This window comes from Sciurus vulgaris, assembly GCF_902686455.1.
Source record: "Sciurus vulgaris genome assembly, chromosome: 2".
Taxonomy (NCBI): Eukaryota; Metazoa; Chordata; class Mammalia; order Rodentia; family Sciuridae; genus Sciurus; species Sciurus vulgaris.
Genome location: NC_136462.1, coordinates 29,362,293 through 29,386,940, shown reverse-complemented (window position 1 = coordinate 29,386,940; position 24,648 = coordinate 29,362,293). Strand labels below are relative to the sequence as shown.

Below are 24,648 nucleotides of genomic sequence, written 5' to 3'. Positions count from 1 at the left end.
AGAGGTGTGATCTTATGTTTATAAATGTATAATAATAGATCATTGATTGATTGATAGGTACGGGGATTGAACCCAGGGGTGCCTTACCACTGTGCTACATGTACCTAGCCCTTTTTCTTTTATATTTTGAGACAAAGTCTCACTAAGTTACTTCGAGCTTTGCTATGTTGCTGAGGTTGATCTCAAACTTGCAATTCCTCCTGCCTCAGCTACACGAATTGCTGGGATATAGGTGTGTGCCTCTGTGCCCAGCTCATTTTTCAAATTCTTAAAATGATCTGTAGTAATATTAGAAACTCAAAAATACTTATTCTGGGATAGCTTTTTGCTAAGTGTTTGGTTGATTTTTTCCAACTCTGTGATAAGTTATATAAATAAGCCAGAGGAAGAAAAGATTGATCATCACCGAGAGGATTTAGCAGTTTATCCTTAACCCCTCAGAGCCTCTAGTGTTGTGATTTCCTGAGGCTTCCTAGCTTGCGATTCATTAATATTTTAACTTATGATTGATTTTCTTATATGAATATCTTGAAATAATTTTTGTTCCTCTGTTTGTAGACCATGTCTGTAGATGTGCAGCTGCGGCATTATGAGATGCAGCAGCAGCAGTTTCAACATCTCTACCAAGATTGGGAGCGAGAGTTTCAGTTGTGGGAGGAACAGCTTCATTCTTATCCTCATAAAGATCAGCTTCAAGAATATGAGAAGCAGTGGAAAACATGGCAGGGACATATGAAAGCCACTCAGACCTATCTGCAGGAGAAAGTCAGTTCATTTCAGAACATGAAGAACCAGTTTATGGGGAACATGTCAATGCCACCTCCTTTTGTTCCGTATTCTCAGATGCCTCCACCTCTACCAACAATGCCCCCTCCAGTACTGCCTCCATCTTTGCCACCACCAGTGATGCCCCCTGCCCTACCTGCTACTGTCCCACCACCTGGCATGCCTCCACCTGTGATGCCACCTTCTCTACCAACCTCTGTACCCCCACCAGGAATGCCTCCATCTCTGTCTTCTACAGGTCCACCACCAGTTCTTCCCCCACCTTCCCTCTCTTCTACAGGGCCACCACCTGTCCTTCCCCCACCATCTCTCTCTTCAGCAGCACCTCCACCCATCCTGCCCATCCCACCATTATCTTCAGCCACACCTCCTCCAGGAATACCTCCCCCTGGAGTTCCACAAGGGATACCTCCTCCATTAACAACAGCCCCAGTTCCACCAGCCTCTGGTTCTCAGAACTCACAAGTTCCAGAGAAACCTAGACCAGCACTGCTTCCCACTCCTGTATCTTTTGGTGCAGCCCCACCTTCAACTTATCACCCTCCATTGCAATCAGAACAAGTGAATTCTAAACCTCCTCTGAGCAAGTCTACCCTGCCATACAGTTCATTCTCTGAACAAGGACTTGGGGAGTCTTCAGCTATTGCATCTCAGTCAATTACTGCAGCCAAGGACATGCCTGTGAGGTCAGGTGGACTGCTTCCAGATCCTCCTAGAAGCAGCTACTTGGAAGGTCCAAGAGGCCCAAGGTAGGTCTGCTTTTTTTTTTTTTTTTAAACTGTTTTGACTTTGTTGCATAGGTTTGGATGGAATCAAGCTTATTTATTCAATTTTGTATTTTATTTGTACTTTTATATTCATTCCTGGTTTACAGTGAATAATGTTAGTATTGTTCAATCAGACATGAGATTGTAATCTGGAAAAGGTAACTTGCCCCCATTTCTTTGATGTAGCTACTTTTATCCTGTATGTGGGGATTACAGTCCAGAATGAATGTAGGTATTATAGAATAATGCTTATCACTTCTATTGACTTCTCAGTTTAAGAATAATATTTATTGAACATATTATTTATCTTTTATTTTTCATTGTATTTGACAGAAAGTTCAAATTGGCAAATACTATTTGTTAGATACTACATAAGCCAATGTTCTTTGAAAAAAGGTAATGAAATTTAATATAAGGGTAAATAGGATCTTTTTTAAAACAACTCATTTAGCAGATATTTATTAGGGTTCCTTCTCTGTGTTTTTGGCAGTGGATAATAGAACTGACATAATTCCTGCCCATGGAGTTATATTCTTTGTATTTTCCTCAATGAGGGAGATGTCTTTCTTTTTGTCTGAATCACATATTTATTTAGAAAAGAAAAAAAAATTGTGATCTCTACAGTTTTTTCTTTTTAGCTTTAAAAGTGTTAAATTTATCTTTTCAAGGTTTTAGGATATATTTTTCCTCCCAAGTTGACCTAAAACAATATTCCTATAGAAAAATACTTGCAGTTTTACCACTGACATAAATACTCTGTATACAAAATTCAGACACTGTGACAAAGTGTAGGAAAAAAGTAAGCCCACTAATTTCACCATTGGGACATAATCATTTTTAAAACCATGTCATAAACAGTATCATACTGAGTATATCGTATTGTCTTTAAATTTATTATTTTTCCACTTACCTGTGTATTGATTGTTTTTCATCTCAGCATCAATGGATCTGTATCATCATTTTAAATTAAAACCTTATTGTGACATCTGAAAACAAAATAATATCTTTTGTTTGTTCCCAAGTTTAATGTTCTGAAAATAATGTGGCAGAAAACTCTTTGGAGTTTGAAGCTCAGAGAAAGTTAGGCCTAATTAACATGAATTCCTCTGTGTACCAAGAGGTCTTGTTAGAGACTTTACATACCTTATTATCTCAGGGGAGTCTTCTCAAGAACCTCTCAAGTAGGCAGGTTATTCCACATTTACCCTTTACAGACGGGAGCTGAGAGGATAAATAACTTGCTCAATCAGGAACATGTAGCTGGGAGAGTAGAACTGAGTTTCATACACAAGTGGAGCTGAGTCTAGAAGGTCCCCAGAGCATAAGTTCTCTTTTAAGCACTGTGTGTAATGCCATGATTCAGATTCATGTTGTCAGTGATTACAGGTACATTTTGTTGTCTTTTTTGGTTATTGTTATTGGTGGTGGTGCTGGGAATTGAACCCAGGGCCTCATATATGCTATGCAAGAGCTACATCCCCAGCCCTGTAGTCTTGATTTATTTAATGTGTGTCTTATCTTCTTGATTTGAATGTGTATCTGTCTCTTGGATTGAGCATAGCCTTTTAGATGTGGAAACTCATTTACTCTCAGAGAAGTACATTCTTATTGCCTCATGAAACATATTTCTTGCTTCCTTGATTTCTATCATTGATATTTCTCTTTGGCTACCAAATCTTGGTTTTGTAAATTTATGACCTATCTTAGGTTTTTTCTTAATAATCTCAGTGCCAGAAGGATCTTAGCAGTTACCTATTGCAGTTATCTCTCCATGATAATTTGCATTTATGTTGTTGCATTTTAGTTTGCCATGCTGGGCCTTACTTATGCACATCTCCTTATTTATTCCCCTTGGTTGTTTCATGGGATAAATAGATAAGGAAAGATGAGACTTAAAGAACTTTTAAATAAATTACCCTGGATGACATAGCAAGTAAATGGTTGAGATGAGATTAGAATGCACAGTCTTCTGATCCACTTTTGAGTAAATTGTGCTTCCTGTGACAACACTTGATGGACTCTGCTTGAATATTGGCACTATGATAAGAAACAAGGCCATGTGAGGCATTGACGGTTGTTTGCAAAGTTTATTTTTTGCATTGAACCTAATTATGTTTCAGTAACTTCTATTTGTTAGGTCTGGATCTGCCTCTCTGGAGCAACACAGAGGAATTATTCTACTCTTTTACTATAGTACATCAGTATAGTATTTTAAAACTTCCCTTATGTCTCACCATCATGCCTTACCTGCTGGGCTCTACCAGTTACATAAACTCAAATTCTTTGATTCTGGCTGCCTCCTGCTTAATGTTCAATATTCTTTCAGGGGCCTTTGTTTTGTTAAGCTTCTTCAGAAAGAACACTTACTGTATCTACAGAGGATTATGGGCCTTTATTATGTACAGAATACTTACATATCTTCATATTTCATCTAGTTAGATTTGGGCCATCATTTTTAGACAGCTGAAATCCTAGTGAATATTGATTATATTGTAGGTATGTACAGATTTTTCAGCTGCAACTTTGATAAGGATAACTTTTCTTTCTTGAATTAGGTCCTGCTCATGTTAGCTGCTTTGTTATTTACTTTGTTTTGAAAACCTTTCCCCAATTTAGCTGTCATTCCCATTTCTATTTCCCTTCCACTGCTTTTGTTCAGAATCCTTAAATAGCGTAGTTTGTGACTATTATCCAGGCATAGTTCTTTTTTCTCTAATGTAATTAGGAAAAAAATATACATGCATAGGTGTGTGTGTGTGTGTGTGTATAATTATGAAAAATGTTGCCATGTGTCTTTTGGTGCTCTGAATATTTCCTGAGTTGCCTGTGGGTGTGTGATTGTGTATACAACTTCCTACATGCTCAAAAATGCAGTATGTTATTTACATTTAATACAGTTTTGATACAGTGTGTTATGTATGTATGTATGTGTGTGATATTGGATTCACTGGGTCTTCTAGAAGACTACCATTGCTCAATAGGCCATCATATCAGTGGACATTGGTTTCTCAGACCCCCCCCCCCTTTTTTTAAATTTTTCAATAATAAAACTTTTACTGAAGTGCACAATCTTGATTGAGTGTGTAACTTACTGAATTTTCACAAAGTAGATATATTCATGTTATCGCTTCTCAAATTAAGAAGAAATTACTGGTACTGAACAAGTCCTCCTCAGCCAGGTGTGGTGGCCCACACCTGTAATCCCAGGGGCTCGAGAGGCTGAGGCAGGAGAGTCACAAGTTTGGGGCCAGCTTCAGCAACTTAATGAGACCCTGTCTCGAAATAAAAGTGAGGGGAAAAAAAAAAAAAAGACTAGGGATGTAGCTCTGTGGTATAGCACCCCTGGGTTCAATCCTAAGTACCAAGAAAGAAAAAGGTCTTCCTTCTCATCCACCTTCCTGTCATTTTCCCGTACCGCAAAGAAATCACTGACATTTTGCACCATAGATTATCTATTTTCGAACTTATTAATAGAGTTATACTGTTTGTACTCCTTTGAATAAGTGCCTTTCACTGACATTGGATTGTGAGATTCATCAATGTTGTGTGTGGCAGTCCTGTTATTGTACAGTATTCCTTTGTATGAATATTCCATAATCTGTTTATCCATTTTAATATTGATGATCATTGATGGTTTTGGTTATTATGAAATATGCTGCCATGTGTCTTTTGGTGCTGTATTTCCCAAGGAGTGTGTGTGTGTGTGTGTGTGTATATTTAATTTTGTTGGGTCTGACATCTCACTTCACATGGTATTACTGTGAGATTCATTCATGTTGTGTGTAGCAGTGGTTTGTTCATTCTCATTCCTGTACAGTGTTCTGCATGAATATACCACAATTTGTTTTAAAGGATTGGAATTGTTTGTTCATAGGGTCTGCACATGATTTACATTGATAGATATTCTTTAACAGTTTCCTAAAGGTGGTTGTTCAAGTTTACACCCTAGCAATGTTTTGGTGTTCCAGCTTTTTTGCATCCTTGTCAACACTTGTTATTGTTTAAATTTTAAATTTTAGCAATCTCGGTATGTTTTGTGATATTATGATAATAGTTTTAATTTGTTTCCCTGATGACTAATGAATTTTTTTCCTTTCCATTTGATTATTATTCAGTTGTATTTTCTCTTTTATGAAATGTTGATTGAAGTCTCTTCCTCATTTTTCTGTTGGGTTATCTGTTGTATTTCTTATTGATTTGTAGGAATTCTTTTTTTTTTTTTTTTTTTTTTTTTTTTTTTTTGCGGTGCTGGGGATTGAACCCAGGGCTTTATGCTTGCAAGGCAAGCACTCTGCCAACTGAGCTATATCCCCCAGCCCTGTAGGAATTCTTTACATATTTTGGTATCAGTTCTATATTCATTACATTTATTTCACATTTGTCATTCTGCAGCAACTTTTTTACTTTCTTAACCCACATTATACCAGAGAAATAGTTGTTACCATACAACTAGGTCCAGTGGATCCCCCCTCCCCACTTTTCTTTTTTTACCTTGTGCTGTTGGTGATGAACCCAGGGCTGCTGGCCTGTTAGCAAGTGCTCTACACTGAACTGCATCTTTAGCCCTCTGCTGTCTTTAAAAGTGTATCATTTGCTCATAACATTTTAAGTTTAAAAATATTTGTATTATAATTATCTGAGCTATAGATTTCAGTTATAAATTTGACATTTTTAGAACCTGGAATGCTGCTCTCTGCGTTTGTTTTTTTGAGTCTAGTAATTTGAAGTAAATTTCTCTGTCAGTTTTGTTCTCTTTATTATTATAATCAGGAAATGGAAAATTCAGAATTCTCATTGTGCTCAATTAAGTTCCGTAAGTAGGCATAATATTTGGAGCAGTGCAAAGATGATGACAAATTTATTTCACCTTTGTTTTATCCTGTTAGTTGTTCAATTTTGTTGTTGTTGTCTCCTTATTTATTTATTTATTGGTAATGGGAGTGAATCCATGGGTAGTTTACCACTGAACTACATCCCCAAGTCCTTTAAAATTTTTATTTATTTTGAGACAAGGTCTTGCTAAATTGCTGAGGTCTCCAACTTGTGATCCTCCTATCTCAGCCTCCTGAGTCACTGAAATTACAGGTGTGCACCACTGTGCCTGGCCTTATTTTACTCTTTTAAAGCATAGTTAAGGGCAGTTGATGTGTATTAATAATATGTTTTGTTCTGTTTTATAAAATTAAGTTTTTTCTTTGTTCTTGGATAGGCCTCTAGGAAAAGAAATGTCATGAAATATCAGTCTCTACAAATAGAACTGTTAAGAAAAGGTAAAAACTATAATTGGATCCAGTAAACCCTGATGAACTTAAAAGTTAATGGTACCTTTTGAGTAGTAGAAATTTTTGACTGTGATAATCAAACTTACAAAGTTTCCTTTATGGTTCCTGCTTTTTGTATCCTGTTTTAAAAAACTCCAAAGCCATTAAAAAGTACATTGTCCTATTTTTCTTCGTTTTTTTTTTTTTTTTTTTTTTTTATTGGTGTAAATTAATACTCTGTATAGAATTGATTTTTTTGTTAATGTATAGTGTGAGGTAGGGGTCCAGGGTCATTATTTTCCATATGACCATCTAGTTAACTCCAGTATCAATTATTGAAAATCTCATTCCTTCCCTACTTCCTACACTGTCTTCATCCTTAGTGAAGTGCTTATTGTGGTCTCTTTTCCCTCCGTCTGTTTGGCCTTGTACCAGTTTCATACTGCTTCAAATTATTGTAGTTTTTAAATAAATTTTGATATGTTAGTATAAGTCCTCCAAGTCTTTGCTTCTAGATCATGAGTTGGCAAAAAATTTTTTTTTCCTGTAAAGGGTCGGATGGTAAATATTTTTGTTTTGTTGGCTACATTTGGTCTTTGTCATATATTTTTCTTTCTTCTCTCTCTTCTCACACACAACACCTACATACACATACCGCAAACATATTTTAAATGTTTTAAATCCACTCTTAACTACATTAGCCCCATAGGCTGTAGTTTGCTCTTATTTTTGATTGTCTTAATTATTCTCATTAGAATCAATTTGTCAGTTTTCAAAGACCTGCTGGAATTTTGTATGAATATTGCATAGAATCTGTTGACCATTTGAGGAAGTTGACATCTTATATCAAGGGTTCTGATCAGTCAAAACTACCTTTTGATTGGTTTCAGGATTAAATTGTGGACCTTTTCCTTTCTATATAGATGTCTTACTAGAATTTATAGGGGACTATGAGCACTATAGCTTTTCTTCATGTTTCCATTTGTCATGATTGTTCCTATTGTAATAGTTTCTTGACTTTGGCAACTTTTAATTTAGAACCTTGGTTATACATATTAGAAAACAGATCTTAATTTTACATGAAAACCAATAGGGGAAGAAATAATCAAAGTTATAAACAGTTTCCTTTATGGTTCCTGCTTTTTTCTAGAAAGTGGTGTCTTATAATTCCCATGGTCTATTGATTTCAGTGTTTATGAAATAGTGTGATATAGACAATACCTTGTTAAGGGTATAATGTTTCTTTGTACCTCTTTAGTTTTTATACCCAATTTGGAGATTTTATACCAAGGCTTTTTGAAATTTGTATACTTATACATACTTTTAGGGGTTTTTATTTTTTATTATTGTTATTTTGTAAGTAAAACCTTTTCTCTTTTTTGTGCGTGTGTGTGTGTGATGGGGATTGAACCAGGGCCTTATGCATACTGGGCAGTGCTCTGCCACTGAGCCATTTCCCAAACCCTAGGGGTTTTTATTTTTTAGGGATTATGAAAACAACTGTATAACAAAAATTGCTAAATATTAAACTTCAGATGTTTCTCTTTTCCTCTAACCAGTGTACACTTTGTGCATTTTTCTATTATTTATTCAGTGAACATTTACTGTTTTCACTTTTTTCAAATAATGTTTTTATATGTTAAGGTCATAGTATTTCACTGCATTGATGTAAAAATGACCTATTTATATAAATTTTAATGAATTTATCTTCATATGTTATTCAAAGTTCTAAAAACATTTTACAAATGTCATTTCATAACATTTTTGAATTTTGAAAATTTGAAAATGCAGTAGTAGTGAATGTTTGCCATTTATATGTAGTGTTAAAAGTATATTCATAGAGGTCATTGCCAGATGCTGTTGCCATGCTCTTGGACTACTCAGTCTCCAGAACCAAATAAAACTACGCTTTAAAAATCATTAAAAAAAAAAAAGTATATTTCAAATGGCTTCTACATTTTCCTTGTCCCCAAAATGAAAATAAAATAACAGCCTTGGGCTGTTAATCATCAATTTTACCTTGAAGACAAAGATCATAGGCTTTCACTTTGTCGTCCCTTCCACCATGTTCTCTTATCTGCACACTTTTAGCGCCTCTTTCCCTTGTCCTTACTCTTTGTCTGGAATTCCCTTCTCATCATTTTTTGCTTTATTAATTTCCTTTTTTTCCTGCCCCAAGGGTAGCACTTCTGGAATTGTATTTTGGGACCCTTCAATGAGTCAGACATTGGAAATATTTTTTGTTACCAAGACAAACATGTCCCATATTATCAAATTCCCTTCTGATTATTGTTTATTGGTCTGTGAACTGTGAACCCTTGAGGATAGGTATGACTGTTCTAGCACTAGCTAATACCTAACAATAGGTGTTCCATAAATGTTGCTTTTGCCAAAATGTCAGTCATGAATAAAATTCTCAAGGAATTCACAACTTAGGGAGGCAGCTTTCATATTCAAAATCTGTAATATCGAGATAATATTTTTATAAGAGTTCTCACTGGCTCATATATTGTGAAAGGTAACCTGTCTCTTATTAACCTAATAAAATTTTTAATACAAATGATAATATAGAAATAAAAAGTACAATTTTAATGACCTGAGTATTTTGAATTAATAAATGTAACTTCAAGAAAGGAATCAAACCATTAAAAGCCATAAAACAACCTACTTTTTTCTCTCTGTGAATATGTGTTCTCCACCTTTGGTATTATGATTTGTGTTTGACAAGTCCCTGGTCAGTGCCTTTCTTCTTTGCCCATGATAGCTATATCAGGTCTTTACAACTTTGCATAGACTGTTTACCCTAAAACTGCTTTTTCAGGATCTGCAAAAATTTTTTTCCACTTGTTCTTTTTAGATATACATGAAAGTAGAGTATATTTTGACATACTTATACAAACATGGAGTATATCTTATTCTAATTAGGATCCCAGTCTTGTGGTTGTACTTTGTGAACATTTTTTGTTTTCCCTTCTATCTTTAATTTGGTGTCCTGCCTCACAGAGGAAATCAAGACTGTTGGGCCCAAATTTCTCTCTTCCTGTCCTTACTTTATATACTGTGCTATCTTTTTTCTTCTTTTTTAAAAATTTTTATTAGTGACAGTGTCTTGCTGAGTTGTCATCTCTTTCTTGTAGTCTCAAAAGAGGCTGCACTTCTGATAAGGGCTAATCCTCTCTCTGTGTCCTTTAAAGAAATATATTTTGTATTTTTATCAAATACATATGTACACATGATTTTTTTAAAATCCAGCAAAATGGCCATCCATTGCCCCACATCACCTAGATGTCTTCCCAAATGGTATCCTCTTCATTTTTTTTCATGGTCCTGGGAATTAAACCCAGGTCCTCATACATGCTAGGCAAGCACTCTACCACTAACCTACACCCCCAGACCCCTCTTTTTTTAATTCTTTAGCTGTTCTTTAGGTAGCTATCTTTCTGTCATTAAATAATATACTGCTCCTTTCTAGAATTATACATTTTAGATATTATGCATTTACTTCCTGTTCTGGTAGATGAAGGTTAGTTCTTACTCTAATTCCTTCAGCCCAATATAGTTATAACACTATTTTTTTGGTAAATCAGTAATTTTTACACAATTTTATGAATGTTATTTGTTTTAAGAGCTACATAATATACTGTGATTACATTTTCTTTCATGTAATAACTTTTTAATAAAATTTCCAGTCTCTTTCTTTAAAATAATCTTCCATCCCTACTCACATAAGCACCATCTCATTTTCTTCCTTGAGTTTGCAGGGGAGGATCTCTCTCCCTAAGTCATGCATCCTTTGTCTTAGCTGGTTGGTTGCTGTGTAGTTCTGGCATATGGCTGCTGCTGTATTTCCCTTGACTGTTCTCCTGGATCAGATTCACTGTTCATTGAATTCCTTGGCTTCCTGTTAGAGTTTAATGCCTCCTTTTCCTGGAGTACACATTCAAGTAACTTACTTAAGGAAGTGTGGGCAGTAGGTAAATTTTTTGAGTGCTCACATGTCTGAAGTATCTTTATTCTTATACTTGTGTATTTAAGTATGCCTTGTCTTATATTTGAGTAATAATGTGAAGATAGAATTGGAGTTGAATATAACTCACGACTTATTAGGGTCATTGTTCTATTTTCTTCTGTTACCTGGAGTAGCTATTATGCGATTCCGATTATTTTCCTGTTTTTTGTGTGTGTGTGTCTTCCCCCTCAACTGCCAGCAACTTTATATCTCTAATACTCTGAAATTTCACAGTTTTTAAATTTTTTTAAATTGTAGGTGGACACAATACCTTTATTTTGTTTATTTTTATGTGGCGCTGAGGATCGATCCCAGCGCCTCACACATGATTGGCAGGCACTCTACCACTGAGCCACAACCCCAACCCCTCACAGTTTTTTTTTTTTTTTTTTTTAAATCTGTTCTAATTACTGAGTACTCAGTGTAGTTGGCCATTTCTAGAGACTTGAGTCCCTTAACTCTGGGAAACTTCTTTGTGCTATTCATAATTTTTCTTCTGTTTTCTGTTTTTCTATTTCTGGAACTCCTCATTATTAGAATTATGGATCTATTAGATTGATGATCTTTGTCTCTTGTCTTTTCTCTTTTTGTTACACTCTCTAAGGGGACTTTAACATCCTATCATTTTATTGCATTTGTTTATTTTAAGAATTTGAAAATATTTTTCATGGTTTTTTGGTTGTAGTCCTTTTTGATAAATAAATTGCAATTTCTGTAAGACTCTAAGGATACCAATTTGAGCAGGTTTTTTTTCTTTTTTTTTTAAGTTTTCTTCTGCCTTTTATATTAATCTGTGCTTTTTTTCAGATTCATGTCCTATTTAATCTCTCTTTGGTCTCTTCTCATTTAGGTGGTGTTCCTCAAGTAAGTAGTGATCCTTGGTTGTTCATTTATATTTAAGAATGGGAGACACTTAAACTTGAGAACTCTGGGATGTCTGAGGGGCTTGTCAACTGTCAGGTTTTGCTTTATACAGTTAATAGGGCAAGGAACTACTTACTAATGAGAGGAGACTCTCAGATAATAGAGGTTAGAGACATTCAAGCTAGGGAAAGGCCAGTTGTTGTTTCTGAATATAGACTTAGTTTGCATATTTTCAGCCCCCAGTCCTGCTCCTGTCTTTCCCCAGCATCCCTGAGAATCTTTTTTTTTTAATTGTAGGTGGACACAATACCTTTATTTATTTTTATGTAGTGCTGAGGATCGAACCCAGTGCCTCACATGTGCTTGGTGAGCGCTCTACCTCTGAGCCACAACCCTGCCCCCTGGTATCTGAGAATCTTGACCCAGTGTGGACAAGCCAGGCCCATTCTGATTTTATCCCCTTTTGCTACTAGCACTCTAACTGCAGCTTCTTCCTGTACCATAAGTTACCTGCCACTCATATTTGTTCTTTGTCTTCCAGAATTTAAAAACAAGTCTCTCATCTCTTTTTATTGTGGGCTTATATTTGTATAAATTCTTTTTGATGGTTTGTGAAGTGTCAGCTAGGCTAGGGTGAACTTCATTTCCCAGAATTCCCTTTCTTTTGTGTTTCTGATTTCTGTGGGCTGTGGGGAGATTTTTCCACCTAATGTGAAACTTTTATCCCTAGACAACCACTACACTCCAATTCTTTCTCCAGAAGAAGACATAAGATCCCTTTTTTGTTGTTGGGTTAGTGTTCATTCTTCTTAGTCACATTCCTTCTTTTATATTTTGTAACTTAAATACTGAGATATTAAGGTTTTTAACATCTTATGTCAGATGATAAAGAACACTAATGAACCAAAAGTGTTTGACCAACATAATGTATATGTTTAAACACATTTATCTTATGTAAGATAAATGTAGTCAAAGCTGGTATTTATAACTACCACCTTCTGCCACTCATTCCCTGTTGCTTTTGCTCTCATTGAGTACCTCAGCTGGTCCTGGTTTTTGCCTTTACTTTTTGCTTTCTAATATATATATATATATGTGTGTGTGTGTGTGTGTGTGTATTTATACATATACACACACATATGTATGTATATATATATAGTTTTAGATGGACACAATACCTTTATTTTATTTATTTATTTATTTATTTTTAATGTGGTGCGGAGGATCAAACCTAGTGCCTTGGGGCTGGGGTTGTAGCTCAGTGGTAGAGTGCTTGCTTAGCATATGTGAGGCACTGCATTCCAGTCTCAGCACCGCATATAAATAAATAAAATAAAGGTCCATTGACAAAATATTAAGAAACAAAAACAAACAAAAGAAACTCAGTGCTTCACACATGCCAGGCAGTGCTGTACCACGGAGCTACAACCCCAACCTTGCCTTTACTCTTGAAAGGCCTGGGCTATTAGCAGTCCTGTCTGAATTAGGTTATTGCACTTTTCCATTGACTTTAATCAAAGGACATGGGAATGCTGAGAAGTATCCTGGAGGATCTCTAGCATTTCAGTATACTCCTCCTCACCCCTATTTTGCAGTAGTAACCCAGCATTTGTCCCTTGAGACTTTTAGACCTTGAGACTTTTAAAGCCTAAAGTCAGGAGACAATCTTTTACTGAAACGGAATTTATTTGTCTTCATTGTTGAAACTGAATTTTTTGGTCTTCATTAATTTCCCCAAACAATGAAATAAAAACTCTTCCTAGTTCTCATTAAAGACATGAAATACATCAAGTTCCTTTCAGTCACCTAAGCCAGAAATCTTGGAATCATCCTAACTGCTTCCTTTTCCATGATTATTTTATTCCCACTGGTAACAAAATGCTATCAGTTCTGCCTTCTTTGACCTCACTTATTTTTATCCCTTCCTGTTCATCCTTTTATTATTAGAACAGGTATTACCTTCACTTGCCCAAATTGTTTAACATAACTTTCAATTGTTGAACATAAAATTTCTTTAAACTTCCCTCCTCCTATTCACCTGCTATTTTTCTGCTAAAGCAGACTTTTAAGTGAGACTATATTTCGGGTGGCTCTAATTGCTTATAAAGTAATTCAAAATGCCTTAGCCAGCTGAATTAATTCATCTGTCAGAACAGAGATCCAAAGGCAGATAGCTGTAACAAGGTGGAAGTTATTTTCTCTCAGAATTTATATGATGGTTCAGAAACTCAGGTTCCTTTTGATTTGTTACTTCACCAGCACTTACTGTGTTGCCCTTGTTTACATACTCCAGGATACTTCACCACCATGTCAGAGCCAGCATGAGAAAAGGAATGGTGAAGAGGAGGATGTGCCCTTCCCTTTACAGGGACAACCCAGAAGGATATGTAAATTGTTTTCACTGTGCCCATTGGCCAGAACTGGGCTACAAGTTCTAGCTGCAAGAGAGGTTGGGGAAAGGAGTCTCTAGTCTGTGGACCTTTGCATTCATCTAAATATGGGCTCTGTTACCACAGAAAAAGAGGAAATGGGTGTTGAAGGATTACTTGTAGTCTATACCACACAAGACTTCCAGATGATCTTCTGGAAACTGATAGTTACCTGCCTCTTTGCTTTATTTTCGTGCCACCTTTCCACTCCTCCCTCTCCCAACTTTCTTTACTCTTCTCTCCTTTTGCTTCAACTATGCTAATGTATTTGCACTTCCAAATATGCTACACTGCTATGTGCTTCTCTGCCTCACCTTATATTTCTTCCTTAGCCTGAGGTGCCTTTGCCACCTTGTTCCCCTCATCTCCAACACAGCCTTATCTCAGAGTTTGTCTTTCAAGACTCACTTGAAGCGTCTCCTACTGTGAAAATCTTTTATTGGGACAGCACTCCTCTCTCTTGGATAGAATTGACCATTTCTCCACTGTTGCCCTTTTTGTATGCAGAGGACTTTAGTTATCACACCTGTTGACATTTATTTACACTTAGATTCCCTTTCATCTGATCATAAGTTCTTTGAGAACACAGATGACACTTATTCATAAATATTTATTCAGTGAGTAAGTGGGTCCATAGCAAAAACATCTGTGCCTGACCTTTTTAAATGTCAGAGCATACTTTTAATATATGGCTGCTGTTTTTTAAAAACTTTGTCAGTTAATCAAGATGTTAACATTAGCTCCAACTATATTTATAATTGTCCTTTAGTTTCTTATTTTGTTTCATAATTAATTTTTTTGTCACTTTCCTTTTTTTTTTTTTTTTTTTTTTTTTTAATGATACTGGGGATTAAACCTAGGACTTCACACATGTTAGGCAAGTGCTCTGATAATGAGCTATATCCCCGGCCTTTATACTTGTTTTTAAATTACAGTTTAATTCTAAAAGTTCTCTCAGTTATAGAATTTGTTAATTTTTTTTCCATTTAAATTCGTAAACTATTCCATCTACCCAGGGCACAGTATTTATAATTGCTTTTTAGCAATTTTTTAGATCAGTGACTTGCCGAAGGAGATATACTGAAATGAATTAGATAAAGCTGACGTGAATTCCAATGCCTGTCCTAAGACCTTCTGAGCGCTACAACCATAGCATACTGGTTCTAACATACAGGTGACACAGAATTTGTTTAATGACTGAGAGTCATTGTCATAAACAAATTCTAAGGCAAAAGTGCCTTAAATATTCTTACATGGAGAACTTTTTTTTTCTGCTTTACTGTCTTGAGTAATATCTTTTGTTTTACTTGTAGATTTGATGGTCCTCGAAGATTTGAGGATTTAGGGTCAAGGTGTGAAGGACCGAGACCCAAAGGGCCTCGTTTTGAAGGAAATCGCCCCGATGGGCCAAGACCCAGATATGAAGGTCACCCAGCAGAGGGCACTAAAAGCAAATGGGGAATGATTCCCCGGGGGCCAGCATCTCAATTTTATATTACCCCCAATACATCCCTAAGTCCTCGACAGAGTGGACCACAGTGGAAAGGCCCCAAACCAACTTTTGGACAGCAACATCAGCAGCAGCTTAAGTCACAAGCAGAACCTCTTTCAGGAAACAAAGAACCATTAGCAGACACCAGTAGTAACCAACAGAAGAATTTTAAAATGCAATCAGCTGCATTTTCCATTGCTGCAGATGTAAAGGATGCCAAGGCGGCTCAGTCAAATGAGAATCTAAGCGACTCTCAACAAGAGCCTCCTAAAAGCGAAGTCTCGGAAGGGCCAATAGAGCCTTCTAATTGGGACCAGAATTCTCAAAGTATGGAGACTCAAATGGACAAAGCCCAAGCTGTTTCTCAGCCTGTATCCCTTGCAAATAAACCTGTACCTACTCAATCTGCTTTTCCCTCAAAAGCAGGGGGTATGGAGGGAGGAGCAGCAGTAGCAACATCATCGTCATTAACTGCAGAGAATGATTTTAAACCTTTGGGTATTGGTCTGCCCCATTCAGAAAACAACCAAGATAAAGGGCTTCCTCGGCCAGATAACAGAGATAATAGATTAGAAGGCAATCGAGGAGGCAGCTCATCTTACAGAGGTCCTGGGCAAAACAGAATGGAAGACACCCGGGACAAAGGACTAGTAAACAGAGGTCGTGGCCAGGCAATCAGTCGAGGACCAGGGTTGGTCAAGCAAGAAGACTTTCGTGATAAGATGATGGGTAGAAGAGAAGACAGTCGAGAGAAGATTTGCAGAGGAGAAGGCAGCCGGGACAGAGGGTTGGTAAGGCCAGGAAGCAGTCGTGAGAAAGTGCCAGGTGGTCTGCAAGGCAGCCAGGACAGAGGTAGAGCTGGCAGCCGAGAAAGGGGCCCACTTCGGAGGGCTGGCAGTCAGGAGAGAGGACCCCCTCGAAGGGCTGGGAGTAGGGAGAGAGTACCACCCCGAAGAGCTGGGAGCAGGGAAAGGGGACCACCTCGAGGGCCTGGCAGTCGGGAAAGGGGACTGGGAAGACCAGATTTGGTCGTGATAGAGGTCCTTTCAGACCAGAACCAGGAGATGGTGGGGAGAAGATGTATCCATATCACCGAGAGGAGCCTCCCAGGGCTCCATGGAATCATGGAGAAGAAAGAGGGCATGAAGAATTCCCATTAGATGGTAGAAATGCTCCAATGGAACGAGAAAGACTTGATGACTGGGATCGGGAGAGATACTGGAGAGAGTGTGAACGTGACTATCAAGATGATACACTAGATTCATACAGTAGAGAGGACAGGTTCTCAGCTCCACCATCTCGGTCTCATGACGGAGATAGGCGAGGCCCTTGGTGGGATGATTGGGAGAGAGATCAGGATATGGATGAGGACTACAGTAGGGAAATGGACAGGGACTTGGACAGGGATGTGGATCGAATTGGAAGACCCATGGATATGTACGATAGAAATTTGGATAATGAGTGGGACAGAGATTATGGGAGACCACTGGATGAACAAGAATCTCAGTTTCGTGAACGGGATATTCCATCTCTTCCACCTTTACCACCCCTCCCACCTCTTCCACCTTTGGATAGATATCGGGATGATAGATGGAGAGAAGAAAGAAATCGAGACCATGGGTATGACCGAGATTTTCGTGATAGGGGTGAGTTAAGGATTCGAGAATATCCAGAAAGAGGAGATACATGGCGGGAAAAGCGAGATTATGTTCCTGACAGAATGGATTGGGAAAGAGAACGGTTGTCAGACAGATGGTACCCATCTGATGTGGATAGACATTCCCCCATGGCGGAACATATGCCCTCCTCACACCATTCCTCTGAAATGATGGGGTCCGATGCAAACTTAGACTCTGACCAAGGCCTTGGAGGGGTAATGGTTCTCAGTCAGAGGCAGCACGAAATCATTTTGAAAGCTGCACAAGAACTGAAAATGCTTCGGTAAGTTCACTCCTTAAGATCATTTCTTTTGGTTGAAACCACTTTTCAGACTGCTCTTTTTAAAGTGATATGATATATTTGAATGGAATCATTTTAGTTTAATTCTTACCACATACTCTCAGTTTGTATTCTGGCCATCCAGTGCTGTTTTAGGGTTAGGATAGTTATTTAGGAACTGTGTTAATTATAGACATATGCCCTGGGATGTGCAACTTGATGGCTACTCTCACCCTTTGTAGTTGGAGTTGCTGGCATGCCTTACCTGTGCATGCTTTAAGTGTTAAACTTCAACTTTTTATGGCTTTGGTTTTCACAGAGCTCATATGTAACCTCCAGTTTTTTCAGCAGGCAGTTCATTCTTTGTTTTTAGATCTGATAGACGTCATATTTGCTAATCTTTGATATAACTGTGGAAAGTGCTGTATTTTTCTCTGTTGAAGCTAAGAGTGGTTTACCTGGGGGTGTCTTTGGATTTGTCTAACTGTTGATACCTTCTTTTTGAGATGTTTTGTCTTCATTATAACTGGAAGCAGATTATTTCTACTTGAGATTCTTGTTTGTACATAATCAAATGTTTTCTTTGCGAGTTTGAGTAGAATTTGGATTTCTTGACTTAAAATTAACTGTGTATAGGTATCTACATACTTCCCATATAGTAGCTATAATAACAAAACTAATTTTTATTGCATGTGTACCTTTTTCTAGGAACTGTACTAAGTGCTCTGGATTCAATAACTCATTTAATCCTTAAGCCAACTATATTCTGAGGTAGTAATTTAGGATTTAGTTACAGATTGTAAGCTTTTTTAACTCCCTTTTGAGAAAATAAATTAATGGTTAGCTTTTGATGGATTCTAATGTATTGTGTTCCTTTCCTTTTTCAATTCTGGTTTATATTTGTGGATTATACCAACTGAATTTACAACTGAAGTCTTAGGACTAGAAAATAAAAGTATGATGAGAAGATACTTTAGAAAAAGATGAAAAACCAGATATGTCAGGCAGCAAAAACAGTTTTCTCTGGTCAATAGATGACAAGTGTCAAAGACTTATGTTTTCTGGGTTACTCATGAGGATGTAAAAGCATGCTGTAGAACATTTAGTTACTTACTTTTATGTTATAGGCATCTTTAATTCATACCTACTACTATGTTGGGCACTGTGTCAATAATTTAATCCTCTTATCTTATATCCTTATATCTCAAAGGCCTACAAAGATAAGTAGTATCATCCCCACTTCACAAATGATACTAAGTTTCCTTGGCTAATAAGTGGCAGACTCAAAATTTGAACTCAGCCTGTCTGATTCTAAAATCTGTGCTGTTTATGGAGCACACCAAACTTGTGTTGCTCAGCTGCCAGGATTTCTTTCCTTTCCTTTTTAAAATTTCTTTTTCATCCATTATTGCTTTGCATAGAAATACCAGATAAGAGGTGCTGCTTCTTCACCATCCATAACAAAAATATAAAAATAAATCAATAAATAAAACCCCTTTCTTGGCAACATAGATATGATTAAACAAAATATATTGAGTGTGGGATAAATAGTGATCATAGTTGAATACAAATGGGTTATGTTGTGTCTGAAGGTCAAGGAATATCATAAGAAATATTTATAGGAGGCAGAAAATAATCTTATGATCTTATGTACTTTGTTTCCATTTGGGTCACAACACTGTACAAAACATAAGGAGAAAATTCCAGACGGTCTGAAGAAGTTGTAGTGGATGTAACACATGTTTAAGGTGGGCATTAAGGAAAAGTAAAAGGATTTTAACCAGGGTTTAAAGAAAAACTACAAAAGATTACATAACTGATATTTAGGAATATGAAGATGGGGTTTTTGTTGGTTTGTTTTAATCTCTAATACTGGGGATTGAACTCAGGGACATTTCTATGACTGAGTTACATCCCAGTCCTTTTTTGAGATTGGATTTTGCTAAGTTGCCCAGGCTGGCCTCAAACTTGAGATCCTTCTGTCACTGCTTCCAGAGTCCAGATTACAGGCATGTGCCACCATGCCTGGCCCCATAAAGAGTTGTTTTTAAAGGTGTACTCAGACAGTTGTTCTCACCACCTATAGCAGGAATCATGAGCTAAAATGCCCACAAGAATCAGACAGGTAACAAAAATGAATGAAAATGAATTTGATAGAAGTGGAGCATGGTAAGCATTGTGGTGAGCTGCTTCATCTGACATTAGCAACCACTACTCCTCTCAGCTAGTTGTTGCAGTGTGGGAATATAGACCTGTTGTTACCAAATCTCTTTAAAATTTGAATTTGCCTGTGAAATATTTGCTTTGTAAATAATGGCAACGAACTCAAATTTTAAAAACTGATGTGAAGCTGGGCATGATGGTGCACGCCTTTAATTCCATCTATTCCATAGTCTGGGGCAGGAGGATTGCAAGTTCAGAGCCAGCCTGGGCAACTTAGCGAGACCCTTTTAAAAGGAATGTAAGTTGGTGGCAGAGTGCCCCTGTGTTCAATCCCTAATACTAGAAGGGGTGGGGGGAAAGACCAAGCAAAGTTAAAAAAAAAAAAAAACAACTTTCTAGTCCGGCGTGGTTGTTCATGCTTATAATACCAGCAACTCAGGAGCCTGAGGCAGAAGAATCAGTCACAAGTTCAAAACCAGCCTAAGCAATTTAGTGAGGTTCCAAGCAACTTAGCAAGACCCTGTGTCAAAATTAAAAAAAAAAAAAAAAAAAGGGCTGAGAATGTGACTCAGTTCAATCCCTGGGGCTGTGGATGTGGCTCAGTTCAATCCCTGGGTTCAATCCCTGATACAAGAAATCCCCAAACTTTTCTAAAGAGTTTTGGAAAAAATACCAGGAGAATGGATAAAATGTGATGGGTAGATTATTAGTGATTTATAATAATTTATAGATGACTGATGAGTTAGCCATGTAAAAGCAAGAGACCATTATCCCAGGGGTGCTATATAGTCACTGCTTATAGGACAAAGTTTTTAGGTCATTCTCTCTCTTTAATTTGATGTTAATCATAGTCATTTAGGAATGGTGTAAACATGCCTTATGTACAATGGTAATTTTATTTGTTACAGGGAACAGAAAGAACAGCTTCAAAAAATGAAAGATTTTGGGTCTGAACCACAGATGACTGACCATCTACCACCCCAGGACTCGAGATTGCAGAATACATCAAGACCTGGGATGTATCCGGTATGGGAAAATATGTGCTCAGAAAATGAAATAATTTCTACTTTGTGTGGATTTTTAAATTACAATAAGCATAAATTTCTGCCATAAAATTGTAAATTTGGGGAAAGTAAAAGCTTTGTTAACAATATGGTTAGAAGTTAGCATAAGTATTTCTTTCCCCTAGGTTTTGATAAGTAGAATAAATGTACCTGAATTGCATGGCTTCATGTTCACAGAATTAAGGAATCTTTCTCATAATTTTGTTGTTCAAATAGTCCTGTTTTCTATCTATGCAGGTCTAAATGTGAACCTTATGGTGTTCCCTCCCTCTTTAGACTATTAGAAGGGATCAAGTTTCATACCCTAGTACACTCAGGTAGTACAGAAAAGGGGTGTTTATATTAAAAAGTTGAGTGATTAAGTTCTCCCTTTGTTTTGCTTCGGAATTTTTGTTCTTATTTTCTTTAAGCCAGTGATTGATTTTAGAAATTGTGTTATGCAGATAATTTCATAATAACATAATAAGAGAGAAAAATCCACTTTGAACCATTTTATCAAATTTGCTTTTTGTTTCTAAGTGTTCCCTTCCATCCTGGTCTGACATATAACACTATATACAGCTGTTGATGTCAGTGACTGCCATGATGTTGACTCCCTGTATCATATCCCTTGACTTTGATATGCATCCATGTGCCTGCAGAGTTTCTGTCTGTGGAAGTGTCTCCTGTCGAACTCAGTATGTTCATAATGAAGATCATGATTATTCCCTATTAAGTTGTTCTTCTCCTTACCATCTTTAGTCACCTTAAATCAAAATATGGGAACCAGTGATAGAGTTCAGTGGTAGAACCCTTGCCTAGCATGGACAGATCCCTGGGTTTGATCCTGAGTACCACAAGAAAATAAATCTGAAAGTCAACCTTATGTCTTTGCTTTGTCCTGCCTGTCCATGTCCAGTCATATGGATCAAATATTCCATTTTCTATTTCCTTACAACCTTGCTTTTAGCCTTCATCAGTCTTCCCTAGATTATTTCAGACACATTCTAATTCATCTCTCTCCATCTCATTCTCCATTCTGCTACCAGAGTGATTATTTTTTAAATCAAATTTTGTGTTATAATTTGCATATAATAACATACCCATTTTAAGTCTATGATTTGAGTTTTGATGTATACAAAAGATAAAGAAATTTCCATCACCCCACAAAGTTCTCATGCCCTTGTATTTGGGACTTTGCTTACATTCTACTTCAGGCAGTACTAATGAGACTTCTAGCCAGAATAGACATTTTAAAACAAATTTCACTATGGCTTTAAAATTCTTCAGTATTTGCTTTGGGGATAAAATCTAGACTTTCTTTTAGCCTTTTATATTCTTCCTGTGCTGGCCTGACCTCTGCTGACCATTGCTTGCTACTGCATTCACTTAGGCTTCAGTTTCCTTCCACTTGGAGCTACTTAATGCTGTAAATATGTCAGACTCTTTATTTCTTCGTGCCTTTGCACATGCATGTTGTTCTCTAAATCTAGAGTTTGTTTTCTTTCCTTTCCCTTTCTCCAACTGGCTAATGCTTGTTTCTTTTAGAATTCAACTCTGCTGTCCTTTTCTTCCACTTTTTATAAAGTGATTACCTTCAGTTTTGTTTTTTTTTTTGTTTTGTTTTGTTTTTTGGTACGGGGGATTGAACCCAGGAGTGCTGTACTACTGAGCTACATCTCCCTCCTTCTTTATTTTATTTTGAGAAAGGATCTCATTAAATTATGAAGGATGGCCTTGAACTTGCGATCCTCCTGTCTCAGCCACTCAAGTTGCTGGGATTACAGGCAGTAGCCACTGTGCCAGGCTGTTATTTTTTTGATTTTCTGCTTTCTTCTCTATCTTTCCTTCTAAACTGAGCTCACAGGATAAGAACTGAGGTTCTGAATCCAGGGCCTCATGCGTGCCAGGCAAGGGCTCTATCACTGTGCTATGTCCCCTTTTCTTTTTATTTTTTTATTTTTTTGCAGGGGATTCAAGTAGAAATTTATTATCTTCAGTAGTTACTTTTTTATTTTTTTTTATTTTTTATTTTTTTATTTTATTTTATTGTAAACAAATGGGATACATGTTGTTTCTCTGTACATGGCATAAAGGCATACCATTTGTGTAATCATAAATTTACATAGAGTAATGTTGTTTGATTCATTCTGTTATTTTTTCCCTTCCCCCCATCCCTCCCACCCCTCTTTTCCTTCTATACAGAGCTTCCTTCCTTCATACTTGCCCCCCTCCCTAACCCTAACTCTAACCCTAACACTAACCCTTCCCTCCCCCCATTATGTGTCATCATCCACTTATTAGCGATATCATTCTTCCTTTGGCTTTTTGAGATTGGCTTATTTCACTTAGCATGATATTCTCCAATTTCATCCATTTGCCTGCAAATGCCATAATTCTATCATTCTTTATGGCTGAGTAATATTCCATTGTATATATGTACCACAGCTTCTTTATCCACTCATCAATTGAAGGGCATCTAGGTTGGTTCCACAGTCTGGCTATTGTGAATTGAGCAGCTATGAACATTGATGTGGCTGTATCTCTGTAGTATGCTGATTTTAAGTCCTTTGGGTATAGGCCAAGGAGTGGGATAGCTGGGTCAAATGGAGGGTCCATTCCAAGTTTTCTAAGGAATCTCCACACTGCTTTTCAGAGTGGCTGCACTAATTTGCAGTCCCACCAGCAATGTATGAGTGTACCTTTCTCCCCACATCCTCGCCAACACCTGTTGTTGCTTGTATTCTTGATAATCGCCATTCTAATTGGGGTGAGATGGAATCTTAGGGTGGTTTTGATTTGCATTTCTCTTATTACTAGAGATGTTGAGCATTTTTCCATATGTTTATTGATTGCTTGTAGATCTTCTTTTGTGAAGTGTCTATTCATTTCCTTAGCCCATTTGTCGACTGGATTATTTGAATTCTTGGAGTAGAGTTTTTTGAGTTCTTTATAGATTCTAGAGATTAGTGCTCTATCTGAAGTATGATTGGCAAAGATATTCTCCCACTCTGTAGGCTCTTTCTTCGCATTGCTGATAGTTTCCTTTGCTGAGAGAAAGCTTTTTAGTTTGAATCTATCCCAGTTATTGATTCTTGCTTTTATTTCTTGGGCTATGGGAGTCCTGTTAAGGAAGTCTGGTCCTAGGCCGACATGTTGAAGATCTGGACCTACTTTTTCTTCTATAATCTGCAGGGTCTCTGGTCTGATTTCAAGGTCCTTAATCCATTTTGAGTTTAGTTTCGTGCATGGTGAGAGATATGGGTTTAGTTTCATTCTGTTGCATATGGATTTCCAATTCTCCCAGCACCATTTGTTGAAGAGGCTATCTTTTCTCCATTGCATATTTTTGGCCCCTTTGTCTAGTATGAGAAAATTGTATTTATTTGGGTTTGTGTCCCTGTCCTCTATTCTGTACCATTGATCTACCTTTCTATTTTGGTACCAATACCATGCTGTTTTTGTTACTATTGCTTTGTAGTACAGTTGAAGATCTGGTATTGCAATACCCCCTGTTTCACTCTTTCTGCTAAGGATTGCTTTAGCTATTCTGGGTTTCTTATTCTTCCAGATGAATTTCATAATTGCTTGCTCTATTTCTGTAAGGTACGTCATTGGGATTTTAATTGGAATTGCATTGAATTTGTATAGCACTTTAGGTAGTATGGCCATTTTGACAATATTAATTCTTCCTATCCAAGAACATGGAAGATCTTTCCATCTTCTAAGGTGTTCTTTAATTTCTTTCTTTAGTGTTGTATAGTTCTCATTGTAGAGGTCTTTCACCTCTTTTGTGAGATTGATTCCCAAGTATTTTATTTTTTTCGATGCTATTGTGAATGGGACAGTTTTCCTAATTTCTCTTTCTGAAGATTCATCACTTATGTATAAAAATG

General features: G+C 37.0%; 1 protein-coding gene across 1 annotated transcript in view; it reads left to right on the top strand.

Annotated features, from left to right (window-relative positions):
• YLPM1 (YLP motif containing 1) overlaps positions 1 to 24,648 on the top strand; it is a 68,360-nt gene that overhangs the window by 14,659 nt on the left and 29,053 nt on the right. Inside the window, 4 exon segments of the mRNA XM_079129734.1 lie at positions 559 to 1,535; positions 15,430 to 16,628; positions 16,631 to 17,549; positions 20,618 to 20,735. Of these exon segments, the coding sequence (XP_078985860.1) occupies positions 559 to 1,535; positions 15,430 to 16,628; positions 16,631 to 17,549; positions 20,618 to 20,735 (3,213 nt within the window).